Source organism: Botryllus schlosseri, chromosome 15 (genome assembly GCF_051294905.1).
Source record: "Botryllus schlosseri isolate E-star chromosome 15, Bs_hap1, whole genome shotgun sequence".
Lineage (NCBI taxonomy): Eukaryota > Metazoa > Chordata > Ascidiacea > Stolidobranchia > Styelidae > Botryllus > Botryllus schlosseri.
Window position 1 is genome coordinate 6134641 of NC_137250.1, and position 25153 is coordinate 6159793.

Here is a 25153-nt window from a genome sequence, read left to right on the forward strand (position 1 = left end):
GAAATTCGGACTTTTGAGTTTCATTAGGAAATACAGCCACGTTGATGCTCTACCATATTCATAACGTCGAACCAATTGTTGAAATATGAAATGAAAAATGTTGTTGCCAAAGTTTTCGCTTTCAAATTACAAGCATCAACCATTGTGAGAATTCCCAACACTATTCCATGACCAAGGAGAGAATACTAATAAGGTATTCAATGATTAAAAGGTTGTGCAGCATCAAACAATGTCTCAGCTGTCCTCACCGCATCATATGGTATCGTGATGGATGGTTGAATATGCTTGACGGACAATTTAGGGCTGATCTTAGATTTTTCAGCAAATAGAAGGGATGTGGTATTTCATATCAATTCCAATCTGCAAAGAAAAATTATACAATGTTAAGCCATGTTACTTTGCAGCAGTAGCCTACAATTGAATCTTACCAGCCAGCCGCTTCCTTCATCCACATTAAGCCTCATCCGAAACAACAGCAACCACCTTGAACTGTTTTTGAGCAAGCAAATATTAATTTCAAGAGTGAAATTCCAAAGTCTTCTCTCCATTTGTGAAATTCTCGCAGTAAAATCATATGCTGCATAAAATAGAACCCACGACTAGGACAATACCAAGAGTGATATTCCAAAGTTGTTGGAATTCTTGCAGTAAAACCATGTGCTTCATAAAATATAGACCCAACCCACGATTAGGAAAATATCAAGTCATGAAGGATGAAAGTATCGTTTAACTAGGCAATGATCAAAGCTGATAGTGACTTCAGATTTGTATTTCAGTATTTGTATCACTCAATTAGAATGCTCATAACAATAGTGGACTGTATCCAAGTTAAACTTCATCCCATATCATTTTCGAGAAATTAACGGTCCTCATTTTTTATTGTGCATGTGAAAGACCAAGCTCTCTTTATTTGATATTTTACGGACGCTACATGTAGTACAGTAGACTTACTACTAATACTGCGGTATTGTACCTTTGATCCCACTTCTTCTGAAGTGACGATGTTGAGGATTGGATTTCTTGGGAAGCGAAATGGATCAGGACAGTCTATCATATCAGACAATATTTTTCTTCTTTCATGAGCTATCCTCACCTGATGCTTTATTTTCCCGACCTTTCACAGCACATCCAGTCATATTTGCGCCGCGAACCCAAACTAATTAAACCTACACTGGCGTCCGTCGCCACGCTCCCTACTGCGACCACATCAAGTTGTGCAACATTTCTCGCTCCATGAAAATATGGTCGGACGACTTGTCATAATAGAGTGACATTGGTCTGCACCGGCTGTAGAAAGCATATTATATATTACGTTTGGTGCTAATCTTCGAACGTCTCTGACGTCCCTAGTCTAATTCCCAGCAAATGTACCTGCGTCTCTTCATAGGTATTATTGTAGGCTTACCATACGTCCTCTTTTAAGAGGATTTGTCCTCTTTTTGACTTTTTTGAAAGTGTCCTCGGAGGACGCCCTTTTGTCCTCTTTTTTGAGATTTTGTCCTCTTTTTTGAAAATTTAGGTCAGATTTAGGGGAAATTGCGAGTGATATGCCGCAAATTAGCGCAGAAGTGAAGCTCCGGTGGGTATTTCGAAGGTGATTTTAGCTCTGAGCGGAAAGAATACCTTTTTTTTTTTTTTTAGTCATCCACCTGGCAATGTGGAGAGAAAAACGTTATTTTGAGCTCTGAGCGGAAGTGATGACCATTTTTTTTTTTAGTCAATCGATCACGAAGTGGGAAAAATTTACCGGTTTTTGAGAATTCTTCTCCAGTTTTGCATGTCTGAAATTTCTGAAAAAGTGTCCTCTTTTTACATTTCTAAAATATGGTAAGCCTATATTATTGTAAATTTGTGTTGACAAATAATAGCCTACATATTCGATTCTAGTTATCAAAATTAGCAAATATTCGGATTCATTTATTTGGACTTTTGGTTCGATGTTTTCCTATCTATCTACGTACCTGGCTGTATCCTATATTGTCGAAATAGAAGTCATTAATCTGACTTCACCCAACTTTTTGTTACATGTCATGATTTATGCCTTCACAAAGTCTTCTTGGTTTTCTATTGAATTTTTTTTTCATCATTGCTTTGCAGCTGAAATCCAAGGAATTTTTATCATGATCTGAAAACTACTGGTTTTTCACAGAGCAGATCTTATTGAGGTTCGTCCAATATCATGAACCTCTGAATTCTCAAGGTTCGAATACCGAGCACTAATGGGAACAGAATGCTCGCACAATTCCTACTATACATATATGACTAACAAGTGGCTCTTTAAATGTCGTAAATATTATGGCTATATTGGTTATATTGATTGGATTATATTGGCTGGTGTACATGTACAATTTCGTAGGCATACATTATAACAGTGCTTGCCTGGTGTATCCTTTTAACGTTGTAAATTCGACTGAGATACAGTAAATCAGCACTGAAGTAACGCGGTCCTGTGGCTATTTTGGGAGCTGAGCCGGAAAGTTAACTTGATAATGTAAATGAAAAACTGTATTTTGGGCACAGAGCGAGAAATTTGACATTTTGTTCAGTCAACCACCTGATAATGTGATAGAAAAACTTTTTGAAATTTTTGATAAAGTGTCCTCCTTACCGATTCCAAAATATGGTAACCCTATATTATGATAACTTTAATGAATTTATCATCATGCATCTGCTAATCCTGTTAGTTGAACGCGTGTGTTTATCCTGTTAATTCTTCTCCAGTTTGAATATATACTGTTATATTTCGAGAAAGGCTGTTTCTGAACTATTTTTCTTCCTTATTGCCGTGATATAAAGGCCTTCTTTTGCATCGTGTATGTCAGGGGCGGGCAACATACGGCCCACGGGCCGGATCCGGCCCGCGAAGGGATTTTGTCCGGCCCGCGGATAATTTTCCGTCTTACATGATAATGTGGCCCGCGGCCCCAGTCTTCCGAGATTTCCCACTCCTTACATACATACATCAAATTTTATTGACATTGATATTGTATTTAATTATACACTTGTATGCGCAGCGAGCGAGGGAGGAGCTTGCGCGTAAGTTCGTCGAAGCGGGAAGACTTGCATTATCGGCATTTACGATGTACTCAACCCTGATGTCATTTACGGTAATTATGGTGTTTGTCGACTTGGTCATTTACACCAGGCCGCTATTTCTTATTTTTGATTCCGTAACCGTTGACTTGCTGCACGGCACACTTCTAGCCTTTTGTAAGACACATTCGTATGCCAGGGTTCGCCAACTCAAAACGGGTCGCGGGCCACTTTCAAATTCCGACGCCGCGGGCTGCATGAATTCAATATCGAGATAAAATAGGCCACACAGTTGAACAACCACGCTATTTCTCACCTACGAAACCCTAACGAGTTGATATTTGGTATTTGGTACCGGGCTTATCGAACGCCTTGAAATTTTCATTAAGGATTGTACAATGTGTTGATTGATCAGAGATAAGCAGACACGGTGGTGCCTGTATGACAATGCTGTTCTTAAATCCACATTGCCTCTGTCATTACTGGCGAGAAATGGCTTTAAAGTTAAATTGCTGTCGTTAAAATACATTCATTAAACACGATTTATTCCTTGTATATATGTGGATAAATGGGCGAATAATGTATCGATTCAGCAATCCGGCCCGCCAAGTACTTAATTTTCCAATATCTGGCCAGCCGAATGGAGAAGTTGCCCGCCCCTGGTCTATGTTATATAGACATCCACGTGAATGGAGACTGATTATAATAATTAACAGCTCAATACGAACCCCGAAGTGCGCGTTACTTCAGAATAGAATTAAATGCTTATCGATTCTAGGACATTCGATTCTTGACATTCAACATTCTGTGACACCGGAAAAGACGTATTAAAACATAAGTGAGCATGGCATGTTTTTAGTAGGCCATGAGGAGTGATGCATAAGTAAACGCTGAAGTATAGTATTGTATACAGCAGGGCTCACCAACACGTGGCCCTACACGCCTTATTACGAATTTAGGAAGAACGCTAATTAAAGCATTTCAAAATGCTGAATTTGATTTCAGTTTCGAAATATTGCTGTTGTTGTTGTTGTTTGAAAATAAGCTATTCTTGAGTGTCAAACATCACTATATCCACACTAGTTGAAACCCCTTCGGCGATGGCAGCAGCGTAAGACGAAACAGCGGACATGAATAGGTATATTGGCTTGGCATGCAATGGCCTAGCTACTGCGAACCCATTTTTCATCGTCGCCCCCATACCACCCTCTGAGGCCAGTGACTCCCATATCGCGTTCTCGCCCCCTTCAAAATCTAAATCGCCCCTTGGGGACGTTAACGACCAGGTTAAGAAACACTGCTGTAAATAGACCTAGAACGCCGAATATCAACGATAAGAGCAAGGAGCGCACTATCGTCACCTCCATAAATCATTGACCAATGGCACTTTCCATCGAGACATCGACATACGCTTTACGAACGCCTATTATTTCTTTTTCGTTCAGGCCATTCACGCCTAAAAGCGCAAACAAAATTGGCTGTAGTCACACCGATCTATGCGAATATCGCACAGTACCTGAAAAAGTGGAACAATTTTTTCTGCACTATCATCGATATGATTTTTACAAAACCTTTTTATTCAACAGGGCGCGTGACCTGAAAATCGCAGCCAACACTCGAAAATTTACTGATCGTCCCCGAAATGTTATCTCATGTCGCCGATTTCGTTCTGTCATGTGGTATATATTTGTAAATCTGTACTTGCCCACATATCGCCCCAATAGCATGGCTCTCTTCAAGTGACAAATGCTCGAAACTACTTTTGTCATGGTATTTGTCCCTAATTTGGTATAGGCTACCGCCCGTGCCTTCTAGTCCGCGACTCACTTGGCAGAGGTATTCATGGTGTTTGTCGACTGCTATGGTCATTTACACCGGGCCGATATCTTCACTTTCATTCCACAACTTCCGACTTATAGCACGGCCCACTTCTTGGCTTTTTGTAAGACACCGCTCACGCGGGTGAGATGGCGAGGATAATAATAATAATAATGGTATTCACGTCTTTTCTGTTTTGAATTTCCAGGATGTTTGGCCCCGAAACCTTTCACAATGCTTGTGCCCCGAGATCGGGCTATCGCGACGGCAATAAAATATTAACAACAAGACTGCAGTAATACTATAAATTATCAATATCATGGTAAATGTATTATGAAAAAAAGATTAGTGGAGTGGCTGCGGCAATTAGATCTTTAGTACACCTTTTATCGATATTTTTGTAACATTCCGTTGGAGTTTCAAGCGCCGCGCCAACTGTCGTCGCAGGCCATAGCTTTCCCACCCCTGTTTTAAACCGAATATCTTCTTAGGCAAGGGTGCAGCCTGTCCACCAGTGATAAAACCTAATCACGGTGACGTGATATGCAGCGTCGCGACGCACAATACCGCAGCAAAATGTCGGTTTCTATGCGACGAAGGATATTCAATTTTCGGTAGTGAATCAGTTTTGTGTACAGCAGGGAAATGGTCAACTAAGCAACCAACTTGTGAAAGAGGTAAGAATTCATACATATTTCAAACTTTGCTTTACTCTCCTAGTGTATATCTAGCTGTGTTGGTTGCTTTACCACGGGGGTCATCAGCACGTGGCCTGATTTGAGATTTCGGAAGAAGGCTAAGTGCTGAAATGCCGAAATTGATTTCAGTTTAAGAGTATCGTTATTTTTGTCAAAAATAAGCTTTTCTCCTACTGTGCCCAACATCACTATTTCTCACTGTAGTATATATTTGTTGAATTTCTTGTAAAATATTTTTTTGCGGTGGTTTGGCCCTCGTGACTGAAGTTGGACAAGCACGAACTATCCACACGAAAATATTTTACAATGAATCCAACAAATATTACATACATAGCCTATTACAACCGCCCCGGTTCAGTTGCGAATCAAAATTATGCCCTTCTCGATCCATATACTTTAAGAGCCCTGAAGAGGAAAATGTTGCGTTTCAGTAACTTGCAAATGTGTGTCTGTAATGACGGTATGTACTACTATATACGTGCTTCGTGATAATCGAATCACGAAAATATGATCATTGTTAAGAGGAAGAAAACTGAAAGTCAATTTAACGTCATTTTTTTTTTTGCTCGTGTCGCAAGCTGAGATGGGCTGAGGCCCTGAATGCCTGCAACTACACAAGATTTCGATCCAGACTTTTGATTGCGTAATAACTATAGTGCGCAAATATTAATTCACTACGGCTGGTTTAAAACAAATTTATTGTAAAAGCTACGATTAGTGGCACGTCGTAAGCCAAACAAGTGTTTACAATGGCGTCGCTACGACAAAGGTTAGCAGCACTTGAATCACACATTAGGTTTGTTTGAATTACTCCACGTCAGAAAAAGTATCAATTATTTACTATTTTCATTCGCACTCATGCGGATCTGTATCCGCACCACACTTGTCATCCGCACTACAATTTTTTATCCGTATGAGTGCGTACCTTCCCACAGGCTGAAAAGCACTGCACTAGCTGATTCGATTTCGATGATGGTGTAATAGCATTCCATGGAGTAGGAATTAGCTGATATGGACATGCAACGGCCCAGACACTGCCAAGACCGAGATCATTAGATTAAGACTCAGGGCTTCGCCACGAAATCAAGCTTTAGTCGTTGAAAAGTGCTGTCAGGTATTTTGCGCGGTTCTTAGTTCTAAATCGAATGAGAGTTACTACAATCATATTTAGAGTTAGAGAACACAGCGTAGTACTAACGTTAAGTTTTTTAAACGTGGTTTGGAAAATATGTGACTCATTTTATCTCGAAATTGAATTCATGCGGCCTGCGGAGTGCGGCCCCTACGAAATTTGAAAAGTGTCCCGTGATCCGCTTTGAATTGAAGGCCCCTGTTTTAACTGGTGCTATTAAAATAGAATCTTTCAAGCAAATTCATTTCTTCTAGCGTGCAAGAGTCTAACAATAACCAACGGAGAGCTGAAATGTACCAATAAAACCTTTGAAGACTCTGTCTGCACCGTTACATGCAACAAACCCCACGTTATCCACGTAAGTTACCTAAGATTAACATCTAACTATATTTGGGTTTCTCGGGCATACCTTGCGGTATCGTTGAAGCGAATCACAAAATACTTTTGATTATTGCTGCTTTTCGTTTCTCGCATCAGAGTATAGTCGATTTGCTAGACAACATTCGCCGACTGGCGATAATTTCAGATACTCGCTGTAATGTTTCCGATAACATTTCTCCTCAATGCGTAGGGGGTGTCCTCTATCACGTGTCAACGAAACAGAAGTTGGTCATCACGAGCCCCTTCGTGTGTGTGTCCGATCTGTACCATTGGAGATAAATGCGAATTTTCGACTAGTTGGGTTGGCGTTTCCAATACTCTGCTCGCCATGCAAGCCTATTCGTCTATCAAGGTGAACTAGTGTGATACTGTTCGAATAATTTTGCATTAAATATTTTCCGAGCAATACATTCAACAATCCATTCGACAATCCAGGTTGACTATGGCGGCAAAATGTTTATTTGCACTTCGGAACTGCACTCAATAAAAGTGTTATGGACTGGAAAATGCTTTGACAAAGATACTGGGATTCAGACCGAATGCTCCAACGACCATGAGTCGCCGCGTTCGTCTGCGATTGCTGCGGCTGCCTCTCTGATTCGCGAACTGGTTGTGAAGCAAATCTACCCCGTACCATGTGATGCGGATAAAATGCCGTCATCAGCAGACTGCTGAGTCGTTGATAAATTTTATATATATATACCTTGTTCCCAATTGTTGAGCGCTATGATCGTATGTGTGTCTTTGCGGGGCATAGAAGTGCGGGTGCTAAATAAGGATCTTTAGCCAGGTTGCAAGCTCCACTTTCTAATGTGTTTGATGTTTGTGTGAGCACGCAACAATATCAAATCTCCTCCAATGACTTTATCAATGATGCAACTTATGAATGTTGTTATGCACGTTAGATTTTAAGATAGTGTTCTCGCTGTATAGATTTCCGCATCATACAGAGGTTTTTGGCAACCTCGAATATGTTCCTGTCAAAGTGTAATTAAATGATTGGCGTTCTAAAAAACAAATAATGTGATATCAGAGCATGACAATGCATTGCGAAAAATGCAGCCCCAAGCTTAGTTTAGATTTCGTATAATCTACATTATCGCGGCAAAAAAACTTCCAGATATTGACTATCGCTCGAAAAATGTATTGAAGTGTATTTTACCGGCTTGTCAGTTTATATCCCTTTTGTGGCCGTTTATTCCAGCGTGGAAAGTATTTTTGCGAATTGTATCACCATCGTTTTAACGTGTCTATTGCAATAAAGTTGACTAATTTCCTGCTAGTCATTGTTATGTCGTTTTTCATTTTTCGCTCGAAAAAACATCACTTTCTAATAGGGCTGTTCAAAAAACTTATTTTTTACAAATCTTGCTTGCTAAGGTTGCCACCTAGTTTGAATCCATTCCAATCGGCAATTGCGAAGCTATTAAAGATTCCAATTTTAAATTTAATTCAAAATATTTTTAAATTGAAATTGATACGGTATTTACACACAAAAAAATTGGTAAATAAATTTCACTCAATTCCAACCGGTAGAAGCAAATTTATTTGAGTTTTTCGTTGATAATTCTGGGATTACCCAGGGCTGTAACCAAGTCACAATGTTTCGAATCACGAGTCAATCTCATTTTTATAGTTTTCAATCGAGTCAAGTCGAGTCATTTTCAAATCACCACCGAGTCTAGTCCGAGTCCAAGTCAGCTAGTAGTATAGGGATGGTGTGAACTTCAGGTTCACGTTCGCTTTCTGTGTGTGAACCTCGGAAATTTAGAGGTTCACGTTCACAACCGAACCTTGGCAAGTTCTGCACTGTGAACCTTTTTCATATATTACAATTTTCACTTCATTATAACATCTTTAGTTGAAATTGATTGCATTTCAACGGCGAACCACACTATGCATGGCGCTGGCAGAATGAAAGGATCAACACTAAACGCACATGCACCTTGACAATCTCAAAATTTTTACCTGATTTGTTACAAAAGTTTGGTCGAAATATCCAGCTTTCCGTTGGTGAATATTTAGTGACTCTCTGCCGTGAGCTTGACCCGCAATCACACAACATCAAGAGCGAAATACACTACATGTAGGTATTCAGCGAATGATGTTTAATTGCTCATTCAACCAATCAATGAAATTGATATCATTGTCTGATGTAAGAAATATAGCAGGCGTACGGGGTCAATCTTGATTTCCTATTTTTATTGTATCATAAAAAACAGATCCGTGCGATTGGGGTGTTGGCTACAGCTGTATAACTTGTTAAAATAATATCGGTAGCAAGTACACTCTGCTCAATATCAACGTAGCAATACTCACACGCCGAATACATTGTCACGTCTGACCTGATCGTTAAGGCGTAAGCTTATATCCCTTGCAAGCCCTTGTCGAAATTGTCGGCAAAGCGACGAAAGATATTGATTTTATGGAATTATTATATCATTTGATTGCCCCAGTTGATACATTTAGCGATGTTTAAAACATCAATATGTACTTCAGCATTGTGGCATTATGTGGCCCGAGTCGTCGCTAGATATCGTTTACAACTGTACATTAATAATATAAGCTATAACTTCTCCAAAATGTAGGGTTGGAATTAGCAATATAACGTCACGTGACGTCATGAGGTTCACGTTCGCGTTCGCACAGAACCTTTCAAAAAGGTTCGCGTTCACACGAACCTGAACCTTTCAGAGGTTCACACCATCCCTAGCTAGTATTACAGCTAACATTTCGTATCCGCAATGCCACATTGGTACGGTCATGGCAACGAATACCTTACGAGTCATGTTATTTTAATATCCACGGATCCGGTACAAATGTCCTCGTGCTTCATGTCGTCATAAATGAGTGAACACACTACTAAAAACTCCGAGAAAATATTCTTTGACCCTCATTTGAACTTTTGAGTTTTCAAATGACACATCATGTTATTGCAGCAACTGAATTATTTATCGCAATCCTCGCAGTCACATTTTTTGATGTACAAATACTGCGTATTGATGTGGCTATTCAAACTTGGCTTGTGCCAAAACTCCATGTCGCGAATGAATTCTTTACTGTTACATTTTCAGTTTTTGAGAGAGTCGGGTAGCCATAGTACAGTCGAACAATCTAGTGACACTAAATCTGAAAATGGTGTAAGTCAGGTAAACAACACTTTCATCTATAAAATTGCACTTTCACACCCTTCCAATGGGTAAAACGATGCACATACACCCATTCGTATTGAGATATATCCAAAGAGTGCAGTTGGGCTTGTTTTCGTGGCTCGTGTGTACACTCTCCGCTTGTCCTATATGTTTGAAAAATGAATACACAAAATGTTATATGCTAATTTAAAAGAAATAAAATTAGTTGGACGGGGCATCTACTTTCGAACCAATTTATTAGGTGCCAAGGTATCTGAACGATGCTAGATACAACAGAAACTGCACCATGTTCTCCACGTCAGCAAGTAAAGCACATTTTACATGGTACAATATCTCAGAAACTAAAGCTGATCAACAAGTTTCAGGTTTATATTCGTAATATATGACCCCGAATTAGCGAGTATCGACCACATTCGTTTCAGAAGCAAATTGACTGCTACGAAATAGCACATTAGAATATGACCGTAAAACTCCAACGTGTCCACAGACTGATAAGCGAACCATACCGATGACGAAAACTACTTCTGCACGATTTATGAAATATGACCCCATAGCGTAAATCTTTTCAAAACCCACAGCACCCTGGTTCCCTTCAAACAGGATCTTGACTGATGGACATGATATCTCATGAATGGCCTATTTTCCACCAAAATTGAAACATGATTTATGGTAATCACTCTTAGACGGAATTCGGGAAATCAATAGTAGTGATTGCTTGGAGCATGGTTACCTTTCAGCACGACTGGCATCTGATAAATTTTATTGTGAAGTCGAATAATTGGTCAATTGTGACTTAAATCGACGATTTGTAGCCAAGTATAACCGGCCCCTTTATATTTCTCATGCGCCGCGTCCTAGTCAATTCAAGGCATTTTAGAATAGTGAATCGCAAATGCATTCAAAAGATATTACTCGAGTCTCTAGTCATTCCGACATTGGTGGATACTGCATTAAAAACTCATATTTTGGGAATGAAAATCCAAATTCAATGGAATTAATATTATGATATGCTGATATGATATGATATGTCGTATCCAAATTACAACATTTTAACCTATACGGTGCGTAAGACAAATGTAATTGTTCATCTTACGTCACGTTACCAAGTGTTATTAGTACCTTCTAGTCAAGCGTTGCTCGCGGGTTTTGAATACCTCACGGATCCATTGTTAGTGAGTCCTTACAAGATTGTGCCACGCAACAGGTAGAAAATTAATTCACTGTCGATGGAACGTAACGTAACTCAAGTGGATCGGCATTGCTTACCGTGCATCAGATTAAACTGAAATACAATTCTTTATGTAAGACACACGCCATTGGAAAATGATACTTCCGCAATCAAATTCCGACGGTTGTCTTAGGTTGGAACAGACTAAGTGCTCGGCTATGCTCGATCAATTCACCAAATATCCATTTAACATATCATAGAAACACAGACGATCTTCATCAGTAGGCAAGACAAGGAACATCCTGTAACCATCCTGTAAACATTAGTTTGTGATAATTCGATCACAAGGTTCTCTATGTGATATCGAAATCGACCAAATATGTATAAATAATAACGATCAAATGTAGCATCAATACAACAAAACCAGTTTTCGTCAATTTGTTGATCTCGGACGGTATTCCAGTGTGTCAATTGAAAATTACTAAACAGTCACTTCCGATAGCAAATTATGAAGTTGTAAATATAAACGTACAGTGAGCGGTCGGCAGTTTTCGGCCCGTGAAGAAGAACCAATTTTGAAAGGTGGTAATCCTGCGAAATGACTTTTCAATTTATTTTACAGTTTGGATCTAAGCTCAAATAGACTAGACAAAAACACTAAAATCCCTAAATTTTGGATATGCCGAATCGGCACATAATATTTCTTGATCAAATTTAGTCGATAAACGGAAAATGTTTTGTACTACTCATTGTTATGTGTATAGTCCGTTATTCAGACGTTTGCATCGAATATAAAGAATTGTGCAACGATTTGGAAACATGTGTTGCTAGATGACTGATGGAGCGAAACTAAGATCCGCTTCACTGCATTTCGAAATTGGCCTCTGTAATTCCCTTACTGCAGTTGGATACGTTTTAATCGATGGTAATATATATATATATTTATTTAAGTTATGTATTGTTGCGTCATAGACAGAGACAAGTTAATGCTACATAACATTCATGATATATCTCGCAATCATGTCGTCGAAGAAATGACGTTGATTCGTCGCTATAGTTTACATTTTAGTTTCAGGCAGAGAGCACGGGATGAATTGCAGCGTAATTATCAGATTCGTTAACGCGGGTACAATTTATTGCAATAAATTTACTTAGCCGCGCAACACACGAAGGTTACAAGTGAATTCCACACTTCGACACACTGAATTCGGTCATTACAAATGATACAACTATATTATTACTATGCAACAATACTGAATTAATAAATTTGAATAATAATGTTTCATTAAATATGTGCGGGAGGTTTGGGTTTGGGTTAGGGGTTAGGGTATGCAAGGTGCCGAATTCACTGTTAGTCCATACGATACCAAACTTTGGCGTACTGTAATTTCGTTTGTAACTTGTCACCAAAACGCAACAGTACGATACCAATTATCACAGGTCAACAAATTATATTTTTCGAAAGGCACAAGTTAGATCGGCGTAGGGAAAAATGAGGGGCATGGAGTCCGAAAATGTCATTAGTATTGCTGAATTGACTCTAATTTCTGAGATATTGCTTCTTACTACATATACCAAGACAAAATGTCTGCTAGTGAGTAACATAGGTTTTATCTCCCTTGGGGGGTAAATGAAGCCTTCGATCAGTTTGAGGCTGTTTTATTTACTAGATATCATAAGCTAGGGTTACCATACGTCCCCTTTTAAAAGGATTTGTCCTCTTTTTGACTTTTTTGAAAGTGTCCTGAAAAGACGCCCAATTGTCTTCTCTTTTGAGATTTTGTCCTCTTTTTTGAGAATTTTGGGTAAATGTATGGCAAAATCGACTCAGATACAATAAAGCAGCACCGAAGTAAAGCTTCGGCGGGTATTTCGGGAAAGTTGACCTTTGTCTGTTTTTTATTCAACCGACCACGAAGTGGGAAAAATTTACCAATTTTGCAGGATTTTCCTCCGGTTTTGCAAGATTAACTATTTTGAAAAAGTGTCCTCTTCAGATTTCCAAAATATGGTAACTCTATCATAAGGTAGCTATAAGTTATGCAGTAGCAACACCCAAGTCGGGTAAATTCGTATTTTTTGTACATTACACATATCGGGTGCAGACGATGCATTCTTTATATAAGGGGTTACCAAACTAGGGGTCGTGACCCCAGTTGGGTCGTTTGCCTATTCTCTGGGATCACGCAGACGATAATAAGGCAATACACCAGCGCCATTTTCAGGGTTGTAACCAAGTCACAAGGTTCCGAGTCACAAGTCAATCTCACTTTTATAGTTTTGACTCGAGTCAAGTCGAGTCATTCCAATTCACCACCGAGTCAATCCCGAGTCCAAGTCAGCGAGCAGAGGGTCGAGTCCGAGTCATGGAATTACGACTCGAGTCCGAGTCCAAGTCATTGTATAGACTGCTCAGTTTCCAGTTAAAGTATTGGTAAATCCACTTTTTATAACTCTGTTTGGTGATATCGAATGTTTCGCATTTATAATATACCAATTTTCCTCACTATTAGCAGTTTCTGGTCGCATATTCAAGTACCAGTACCCACAGACGAAATCCCAATAGTTTGTTGGCTTCGGAATTACAATGAAATGTCGGTCTTGGCCGTCTGAGTCTCGAGTCAATGACTTGGTTCGAGTCATGTGCAATGACTCGAGTCCAAGTCGAGTCAATACACAGATTGACTCGAGTCGAGTCGAGTCATTTCCGTATTTTGAAAAAATGACTCGAGTCAAGTCGAGTCATCAGAAAATCGTGACTCGAGTCGGACTCGAGTCGAGTCATGACTCGAGTCATTACAACCCTGGCCATTTTAAAGCGCCACTTGGTGTAACGTAAGGTTGGTGTCTGGGCATTAGTATGAAGATTAAAGTGTCGAGAGCATAGGAACTAATAGAACGTTAGCGATAGCAACCGATAGTGCTACGCGTTAACAGTATCATACATATGCAGGACGCACGCGCACGCCGCGGTCGAATAAGTTATAGATAGTAATCTGTATTTCGCATGAAACAGAAATTCACGTAGCAATACTTGCCTACCCCGATTGGATATAGATATAAATCATTCCAAAAGACGTAAATACATTGCTATACTCCTGTTTGAGTTTCCTAATCTAAGGACGGGGGGGGGGGGAAGTTCATAATTGCGTAATTGCTATTACTGCGCTTATAGTCGACAGCTTTCCCACATGTCGTGAGTAGGTTTGGGCGAAGGTGCTGACCCGTTTTTAGTAATCGGCACGCCAATTTGAGAGGTGGGGTCGCGAAACAATTTCGAATATCAATTTGGGCGCTAGACCATAAAAGATTTAGGAACCCCTTCTTTATTCAATATTGTTGATGCCAATCATTGACGATAATTGTTATTGCCTGAGCAGCTCACTGCGTCTGAGTCACTAAATATTCAAAAACGAAAAGCAAACTATGCTTACAAAGCAAATAAAACTTTTAAAAAGGGCAAGATGCATGCTCGCAATGCAGAGAGTGGTACGAGGTTTAAATTAAAAGAATTTTAACCAAATATGTTATAATGATGGGATAAAGTGCAACAATGTAAAAGGTTCACAATGTAAAACCTACCAAGGTTCGTTTGCGAACGCGAACTTCCAATTCTTGACGTTCACACCAACCCTTATGATTATTCATGTTTTTCTGCATCTGCGATGAGTACACGATGAACAAATGGTGATTCAATGTATTTCACCCAGGAGAGCTCGAACGGAGTAGTACTTTGGCATGATGCTTGGATATTAAGATGAATACTGGGCACCTCAAGTGGTATGCAAGCATGACACTGAAGCTTGGGACTGAGGTAATTCAAAGTCATCGTGGCTTGACGTGAGTCAAAGAATCACCATGATGATAGGTAATTTTCTATGACGGACCTGTCGGGTTGGAACCGAAGTAAGAGGTAATAGAACTACCAGAGGTGGTCAGTAACGAAGTACTTCTACTTTTTAGAAGTACTCAAGTAGTTTTCCCCTACTTCTGGTACCTACTCAAGTAGATCTGATTTTCTCTACTTCTACTTTTACTTCGTAATATTTTGTGATCTACTCACTTACTTTTCGCTATTTTCAGTTTGTCAAGTAGAAGTAGTTTAACCCCAATACGAAAGATAGCCTGAGGAATTTCGGGGCTGTTTTCACGGAGTACCAACATTTAATATTCATAAAAGTCAACTAAAGCTCAGAAATTTTGTTGCGCTTCGCGCACAGTAGTTATGGGGTGACAACTATGTTTTCACGAAAGTATCAGTGAATATAATTTAGGTACCGGATTGCTTGGTTCCGCTCACACCGCATTGTCGCCCATATCAAATATTTCATCACAGTAAATATAACTCACCATAACGTTTGAAATTACCGTTTCACATCTAGCAATTACCTATCATAACGTAATCTAGTAGCCAATGACGTGTCCTGCTAATCTGGAAAATCTGGCTTTTTTAACGTTACGTTTGGCTTTTTTTAACGTCACCTTTGAAGCTTTATGGAAAAAAGACTTGACATATATTTTCCGCTTTTTGGAGGTGATATTTGTATTTCACTTTCAATTCCGAGTATCATGCTTTGAGTTCTAATTACTTTCAGTTCTTTTTTCTGCAGAACATGCATGTTGAAACATAAAAGCAAGTGTAGTAATGCCTCTATTTTCCGAAAATAAAACGACACTAAGTATGAATTTTATTATCTACAATATTTGGTATTACCGTATACTAATCACGCAGTGTTGAAACCGTATCCGATGCAACTTCTCCGTATTGCTCTTCGCCTAACCTTGGGTCCTTAGAATATGGGGTAGGGCGCCATGGCATGATGTTCTCTAAATCGTTTTTTTTGTAAACAAAGGGTTAGTATCGCATTTTCATATCAATACTATAATCTGCATCCCATGATACGAATGAATGCTTATTATGTTGAAAATTGATACCTCTTGGAATGCATCAATACGAATCAAACTCTTTGGATGCACCTTCCCATAGTTCAATTTGCAGATTTTAACAGTCCATGCGAACGAATTGAAACTGTTTTCAAAACTACTTACTTACTTGAGTAGATTAAAAGTCAGTCAATTCTACTTCTACTTCAAGTAGTTTTCGGTGACTTATGGAAGAAGTACTTTTACTCTTACTTGAGTAGATTTTTACGTCGCTACTTCTACTTCTACTTGAGTAGCTTTCTTGGCTACTTTGACCACCTCTGGGAACTACCCAACATCGACTCGTCCTTAGCGTTGGGACCCCGGGAAATCCCGATCCCGGGATTACTCCTAATGAAATCCCGGGATTTGTAAAGAGCATTTTCCAAGGCTTACGTAGCGCCATATCTCTTATTTTGGTAATAAAGCAATGTCACAAACTCTGCTGATAGTTTAAAACAATTCACAATTATTTGATATTAAAGCCAGCTATGGCATAACAATGTACTACACAATCACTTCCGTCGTAGTCTGCGAATCGTAGCAGTGTAACTGAGTATAGGAAAGTCACAAGGACGGTGCTGTGGATGTGAAATACAGGTCCAATAATGGCGAATTTCGAAGATGTCAATGCAAAGAGAAAATAACATGTTTAGCGAAACTGTTTGTATTATAAATCTACATAAAAAGCCAAATGCAACTTGTGTCAAGACGTTTTGAAAGCTTCAGTGTCTAGCACAAAGGGACTATAATAACGCATTTAAGGTCCGTACAAATGATAGTAATTAAATCATGCATGATTCAATCGGACACGTCAAAGCAACATCAGCTAAAAATGAAGATTAGGAAGATCGATTCCTATAAAATAAATCGCATAAGCCTCGCCTCGATGAACTTCTTAACCAGTTAACTGCTGTGGACATGTTAAAATTTATTCAATTACCCAAAGTGAGCAAATTCGTCGGGCCTTCAAGGCTTATGGCTATGACTTGTCAAGATGTCACAAACGGGTTCGTGACTTGGTAATCGAACACAGTAAATAAATCTGTAAGTGTGTGGAAGAAGAGCTTATGGCAATGAAACGCAGCATTGGACGTTTTTCGATCACGTTTGACGAATCATTTTCTACACGAAACACGCGGTACATGAATTTAAACGCTCATTATCCGGGTGGCCTTTGGTGGCTGGGTTTCATTCGTATTCACGGGAGCATGTTTTTTCGTCAATACTACAAGGAATAAATGTTGTGTGTGTAGCTTGTATATGTATTTTACTACTTTGCTAATCCCGGGAAATCCCGGGATTGAGAAGCGCAAATCCCGGGAAATCCCGATCCCAGGATTTCAAATTTGATCCCGAAGTCCCAACCCTACTCGTCCTTACTGCCGCGGCACGACCCCATTACATCCATGCTGTCGATTTTACGACCCTGCTTGATATGATTTCTCGTGATACTGCGATGTTAGATATTGCGGGAGATGAAGATGACAATAGTATCTAGGGATGGTGTGAACGCGAGGTTCACGTTCGCGTTCTGTGTGTGAACCTCAGAAATTTAGAGGTTCACGTTCACAAACGAACCTTGGTAGGTTCTGCACTGTGAACCTTTTTCATATATTGCAATTTTCCACGTTATTGGTTAAAATTCATTGCATTTCAACTGCGGGCCACTCTATACATGGCACTGACAGCATAAAAAATCAACAGTAAACGAGCATGCAACATTGACAATCTCAAAAATTTTAGTTGATTTGTTACAAACGTTTGCTCGAAACATCTAGTTTTCCGTTTTTAAATATTTACGGACTCTCTGCTGTGAGCTTGACCCGCAATCACACAATATCCAGAGCGAAACACGCTACATGTAGGTATAGTCAGCGAATGATGCTTATTCAACCAATCAATGAAATTCATATCAGAATACATCGTTGTCAAATGTAAAAAATCTAGCAGGCGTATACGGATACCATCTTGATTTGATATGTGTATTGTATCACATAAAAAAAATCGGTGTGATTGGGGTGTTGGACACTCCTGTTTAACTTGTTAATGGGATGATATAGGTATAGCAAGTATAGAAACCCTTTTTACATTCTATTCAATATCAATGTAGCAGTACTAAGACGCCGAATACATATTACGGTCTGATCTATAGACCGTTTACGGCGTAAGCTTATATTCTTGAAGTCTTCGTCGAAATTTTTGGCAAAGCGAAGGAAGACATTGATTTTATGGGATAATTACATCATTTGATTGCTCCAGTTGATGTATTTGGCGACCTTTAAAAAGTCAGTATGTACTTCAGCATTGTGGCATAATGAGGCCCAAGTCGTCACTGAATATCTTATTGTACATTAATATATCACTTCACTGAAATATAGGGTTGGAATTACAAATATGACGTCACGTGACGTCATGAGGTTCACGTTCGTGTTCACACAGAACCTTTCAAAAAGGTTCGCGTTCACACGAACCTGAACCTTTCAGAGGTTCACACCATCCCTAATAGTATCCGCTGCAGCAACTCTAGCGACTCACACTCCTCAACATCCTCGTGAATGCAGGGTATACCGAAGCATATTGCTCGAGATCAGCTAAACGACCCAATTATGGACTAAAGTTTAGCCAAACTGAGCACAGCGATACTTTTTTCTCGCCTCCGTGATCATGTATTTTGATTCGGCAACAAGAATAACGTTTATCGGGTCGGCTTTAGGGCAGATCATGTTTTTCCATCACATATGACTAAAGTTGAGAAGGCACCCTGGCAATCTTTCGCTGCAACTGTAAAATGAATTCTTGTAATCACAAAGCAATCAACTATCTGGATCACGAATATAGTAATGCTTACTAATTTTTAGGCTATGGGATCAAGGATGAGTATGAGCATAATTCTAGGGATGGTGTTCACGTTCACGTTCTTTGTGTGAAACTCAGAAATGTGAAAGTTCGCGTTCATAAAAGAACATTGGTAGGTTCTGTTCCGTGAACCCTTTTCATGTATTACAATTTCACGTCATTAGAACATCTTTGGTTGAAATTATTTACATTTCAATTTCGGAACAGTCATGGCATGGCACTAGCAGCATGAAAAGATTTCAGCATGTACGTGGTCAATTTATAAATTTATTTGCTCGAAGTATTCAGTTTTCTGTTTGTGAATTTTTATCGACTCTCTGCAGTGAGCTTTGCCCACAATCACGCCATAGCAAGAACACATGAAGGAACTCAGCGAATTGTGATTAGTCAACCAATCAATTATTCACATCAATGAAATTGATATGAAGAATGCATCAATATCTAACCCTCCTCCCGCGGTCGGCCTCAGGACCGAATTTTAATGCATTTAGAAAAAGATTCATAAAATCTGAACCACGGGACTTGAACCGACGCCTAATATATCGCTGTAATCAGGAAACAGGCGCCTAACCAACTGAGCTACTCTGAAAGCGAGAGAGTAACAGGTGATGCCCCTGTACCGGGAAGTGTTCTCAACTTTTTGAAAATAAAAGAGAATTCGACTTTTGAATTTGCTGCTACGTCATACACGGAGCTGCTCGGGATAGAGTCATCGCCTGACTGATTTCACAGCAATATCAGGATTCCAAAACGACCTGAGTGAGGTTCTTACGATAATACAGTCGATTGTAACGAGTGCTGATGTACCGATGGCTACAGCTGGCTACTGTGTGTTCGACGCCAGGCGTCTCGCATTCAGCGCACATACACGCGCCGCGTGTTATTGTTCGAAAATGACGTAGTATCGCGGACGTTGAAATTATTCATTTCACAACGCCGTTATATGGTAATCGCTTATCAATTCTTTGTACGAGATAGTGTTATGTGTTGAAACGAATTTGCCGTTGTAAAACAACTATAACTGAATTGGTTGAATTGACAGGTAGTCATACCTGCAATATGAATACACATTCTTACTGATATTTTAGTTGGCATTTCAAATCAGTTTATCAAATATTATGCAAGCCATCGACGGTGGTGGTGTAGACAAACGCTTTGAGACAAGGCCTATCTATTGAACAGACAATAGGCATCCACAACCACCTCAGCTATCGCAGAAGAATAGTGGTTTCTGTACCACACGCGCATCGCAGCAATCAGTTTGCTTCGAAGTGCAGCCATATTTTGGTAAAAGAATATAGTATATTGCATGATACAACATATGAAATAATGCATCACGCGTGGAATACAACCGCAAACTGAAATGGTAACAAACCAAATCTAGCACCAACAAATGGAAAACCATGTCATGGTTACAATGATGGCTTCGTATGAAACAATGTAGATGACGTAGTGGCCTATATAGCATTGGCGACTCAACTTATTATAAAGATATACCTTGTTATGCGTAATCTGCAACATGAAATCTGCGCCAAGCACAACAGCAAATAAATTGCGGCGTGTTATTGTTTTGGTAATAACATAGGATCCCTGACGTTGAAATGATTCATTTCACAATGTCGGTATATGCACTCGCTTTTGTCCATTCTTTGTACGAGATAGTGTTATGTGTTGAAACGAACTTTGCCGTTGTAAAACAACTAGGACTGAATTGGTTGAATTGACAGAGTCATACCTGCAATGTGAATACAGTGCTTCACTGATATTTTATGGGCGTTTCAAATCAGTTTATCACATATTATCGAGCGGTGCGTTTCGTGCGCTACCACGGGAAAGATGCGCAACATTTTCACCAGAAATGTCGTAAATTTGCTGTCATATCAAGAGCGGAGATCATGTAACTCACTGAAGATGGTAGTGTTGATGTATTGGTATGAAAAGTACGAATAATCCATATGCGTAATCTGCAACAGCAAGTCCGCGCTAATCACAACATGGAATATATTGCTAAAACCCACGCATGTTATTTCGTAAAATCTGTTTACTTCCAATTCGAATAATCTGTCCTGCGACCAATGTTAGATATAAGCATTACAATAGATGGGCGATGACATAGTCAACAGCTGTTTGGAGAAAAGAGCTGCATATGAATATGACGTCTGTAACGGAGATGCGCTGGTCACGGGCGCTGGTTTATCTCGCGCGCGCACATGCACTCGAGCGCCGCCGCAAGTTGTATTTTGCGCAAAACGTTTTTGTGTATTCAATCGGTATTTTGATGAGGTTATTTCGTAGTCTAATAGGTTATTTATGGCTCGACGTATGCGTATTGATACTAGCTATCCATCTGAAATAGATGTAACTTTCTGCGACCAGTATAACGCAAGATATTCGGGATTAAGTGAAGCGTGTTCGTGAAAATACAATCCGGGCTCATGCATGAGCCAACCGCGTAGCGAGGGTTAATATAAGAAATATGTCAGACTTACGCGATCTATATTGATTTGATGCCCCCTACAATAAAAACCAAATCCGTCCGATTATGGTGTTGGAAACTGTAAAACTTGTTGTTTTTGAGATAATATTTGGGTAAAGTGTAGAAACCGGTGTTTCACTCGTAAGAATGCACCTGCGCGGTCTCAGCCAAGTCCCGATGGGCCGAGTCAAAAAACGTAGCTGTATTCTGCAGTGTAATATTGTTATTTCTAAATTGAAAGTAGTGAATTACACACTGTTAATAAATGCTGCTCTGGGGATGTGTTGATATTAGGGAATGATGAAGCGACGGTTAATTACCAAAAAGTAATAGTTATCTGCCGTCATATTTCGAAACAATGTCTAACATGATACATTTTGTACTGTCTTAAAACCCCTGTCCGCCTTTTTCTAGCAAGACATTAAAATGTACTCGGTATACTACAAAGCTTACTGTCTTGGTCGATGCCTTCCGAGTAGTGGGAAGCTTGGAGAAAGAGCTTCGTATTTGAGAGAAGGCTGCAGTTCTTCAAAAATTCACCCTAGGTTGACCGAGTGTATGTCGTCGTATTTTCACATCAAAGCGACTTAAATTATAGTCCTTAAACACGACGATAAGCTCGGCACTCATCATTTATGGGTGAGGACGACTCATAGTAATCGCGAATACCTCCGAGTCCAAGTCAACGAGCAGATGGTCGAGTCCGAGTCCAAGTCATTGTGTTGACTGTTCAGTTTCTAGTTAAATTCTTGTTATACTCACTTTTTATAACTTTGTTTGGTGATATCGAATGGTTCGCATTTATAATATACTAATTTTCTTCACTTGTAGCAGTTTCGGGTCGCATTTTCAAGTACCAGTACCAATAGACAAAATCCCAATAGTGTGGTTACTTTACTGTTCTTCGAAATTACAATGAAATGTCGGTCTTGGCCGTCTGAGTCTCAAGTCATATGAATTTAATGAATTTATTAACCTAATGTAGGTCTACTTTATTAGCTGTTGAGGTCAATCAAAAGTGGCTAATCTGTGGTCGATCAATGTTGTCAAAAAGTTCTCTGAACTCTGGCTGCATGCCGGACGTAGAAACCCTTACTAAGGACTGCACTGCATCGGTTATATTGGAAGGCAGCCATGTCTTGTTTATGTTCATGGTCGAAAATGTACGCTCGCAAATATATGTAGACCAGTATAGAACTAGGAGTTTCATGACCATCTTTCTCAGGTTGGCAAACTTGTATTCATTCCGTGACGCATAAAATTTTCCAATACTTTCATATCAGAATTTCACTTTCGGTGTAAAAACTCTCTGGCGGGCCGCTCAAAATCCCGTCGCATGCCGTATGTTTACCGCCCCTGTGTTAGGAGAATCTGATGAAAATATTAATAAATAGGGCATTTTCCGTGTTGAATATATGGAAAAGAATAGGTAGATAACTCACAGCTTCTATTGGTTGATTTCGTCGTGCCTTTACCTTTTGCTCATTCTTGTGATTTTAGTGCGGATAAACATTTATTAATGGCTGTTAATACAAAATTGAACCTCGCCTAATGCAACAAGAAAATAACAATAAAATACCTAAATTCGCCGATATCTGAAAAACTGGAGTCAATTTCTGAAAACCAATGACATTTTCTAGCTTAGTGCTCTTAATATACTCTGAAATCGTTCTTACAAATATCAATAATAAACTTTGAAAGGATTGGCAGGCTCACACACGGCGGTCTTGTAGTTTCTAATTGAAAATGAATAAAAAATTCGAATGTGAAAAATGTGTATTATCCTTTTTTACATTTAATATCATGGTTGTTATTCTACCTTTATTCACAATAAAAACTTGTAAATTCACGAAAACTTCGATTTTCCCGTTAAGGTATATTGCCGCCTATTGTGAATGAAAACATAAATATCGCTGAATCAGAGAGGTAGAATGGACGTGGACGGGTGCGTTTGATTGCCAATCGCATAGATATATAATACATATAATACAAACAAAAAGTGCAACCCTGATTTTGCGTAGCAGGCTTATTACATCGGTTCGAAATATTGTCGTCTCTACCACGGACCGCTCATCGTGTGGTAGCACGACCGCGGCCACCCGAAATATAGCGGGCCAAAAATTGTTTTTGATACTGCTTGAATTTGAAGATCCATTCAGAATGGAAAAATCGGCTTCACAAAAACATCGCTGGCCGAGTTTGATTATCAGCAGTTAGGTTACTTCATCTCGGTTAATAGAACACATCAACCCTTCACACTCAGATGGTCTTATTTCTAATACCCACTAGAGCTTCTTTGCTAATCGCTGCCATTGCATGAAACCTTTGTCGATATAGATCGGATTCTAGAAATGACAAAAGCCTTTCGAGCACTTCCGCTTTTCTCTGGTTCTAAGACTATTAAATTTCTCTACCAAATGATCTCAGATATTAGGCTACCTGATATGCGGAATCCGACGGCGCAGGTGAATGCCAATTTACAGCGCTAACGGCGAAACTAGTCCACAGGCAGCGTCACGTTCGCTTCTTTGCAGAAATTACGTCGGCACGGAACAGAAATGTTTCAACGCATTCATAAAAGAAAATTATTGTGGAAACCCGTCATACATGTAGCAATGTAGCATATATAAAGCTAGTCTTGAGGCTGACAGGTACTCTCGGTTTCAATGAGGGGAGTGCACTGTGGTTAGATGAAGAACTCTACCATGATACGATAAGTTAGCATTCATTGGAACCACACGATGCTGGAAGCAAATACATACTGTTGCTACAGCCGATCGGAGGTCTGTATTGCAGTATGGCTGATATATTTCGCTAGAGTCTCGTCCTGTCACAACCCAACCAAATTTTCTGGGCTTGAGATCAGCAATGGAACGTATATTGCTCGTCAGAGTCTTGATTTGCGGTTGACAGGTTCCGCTGTGATTCAAACCCGGACGTTGTGATACTGGTACCATAACTGGATTAGCTACGACGCCTACCACCAGGTCGGAAATGTCAGGCAGCAACGTCGGCTCGCTTTTATATTGACAAATATGGCTTGTTAAGAGGGGTTTACACAGAATTATTTGGAATGCTCCGGCCCGCGGCGTCTATACCAAGCTAAAACATTTACGTTCACTATCAGTTGGAGAGTAGGGATGGCGTGAACGCGAGGTTCACGATCTCGTTCTGTGTGTGAACCTCCGAAATTTAAAGGTTCACGTTCAGAAATGAACCTCGTTAGGTTTTGTACTGTGAATCTAATTCATAGGCTATATTATAATTTTCCAGGTCATTATAACATCTTTGGTTGAAGTTCTTTGCATTTCAAATTCGGGCCACTCTACGTATGGCGCTGGCAGCATGAAACAAAATCAACACTAAGCGAGCTTGTACCTTGCCAATCTCACAAATTTTACTTGCTTTGTTGCAAAATTTTGCTCGAAATATTCAGCTGTCTTCCGTTTGTGAACATTTAATTACTCTCTGCTGCGAGCTTGACCCGCAATCACACGGAATTATGAACGAAAC

At 39.6% G+C, this 25153-nt stretch overlaps 1 protein-coding gene across 1 annotated transcript; it reads left to right on the plus strand.

The window, feature by feature from the left end:
- Positions 1 to 4685: 4685 nt before the first annotated feature.
- On the plus strand, positions 4686 to 7776 carry LOC145457586 (E-selectin-like). The gene is made up of 5 exons (XM_080335809.1): positions 4686 to 4712; positions 5306 to 5528; positions 6936 to 7039; positions 7253 to 7414; positions 7498 to 7776. The coding sequence occupies exons 1-5, from the start codon at positions 4686 to 4688 to the stop codon at positions 7735 to 7737; spliced, it is 756 nt and encodes a 251-aa protein (XP_080191935.1). The 3' UTR covers positions 7738 to 7776.
- The last annotated feature ends 17377 nt before the right edge of the window (positions 7777 to 25153 follow it).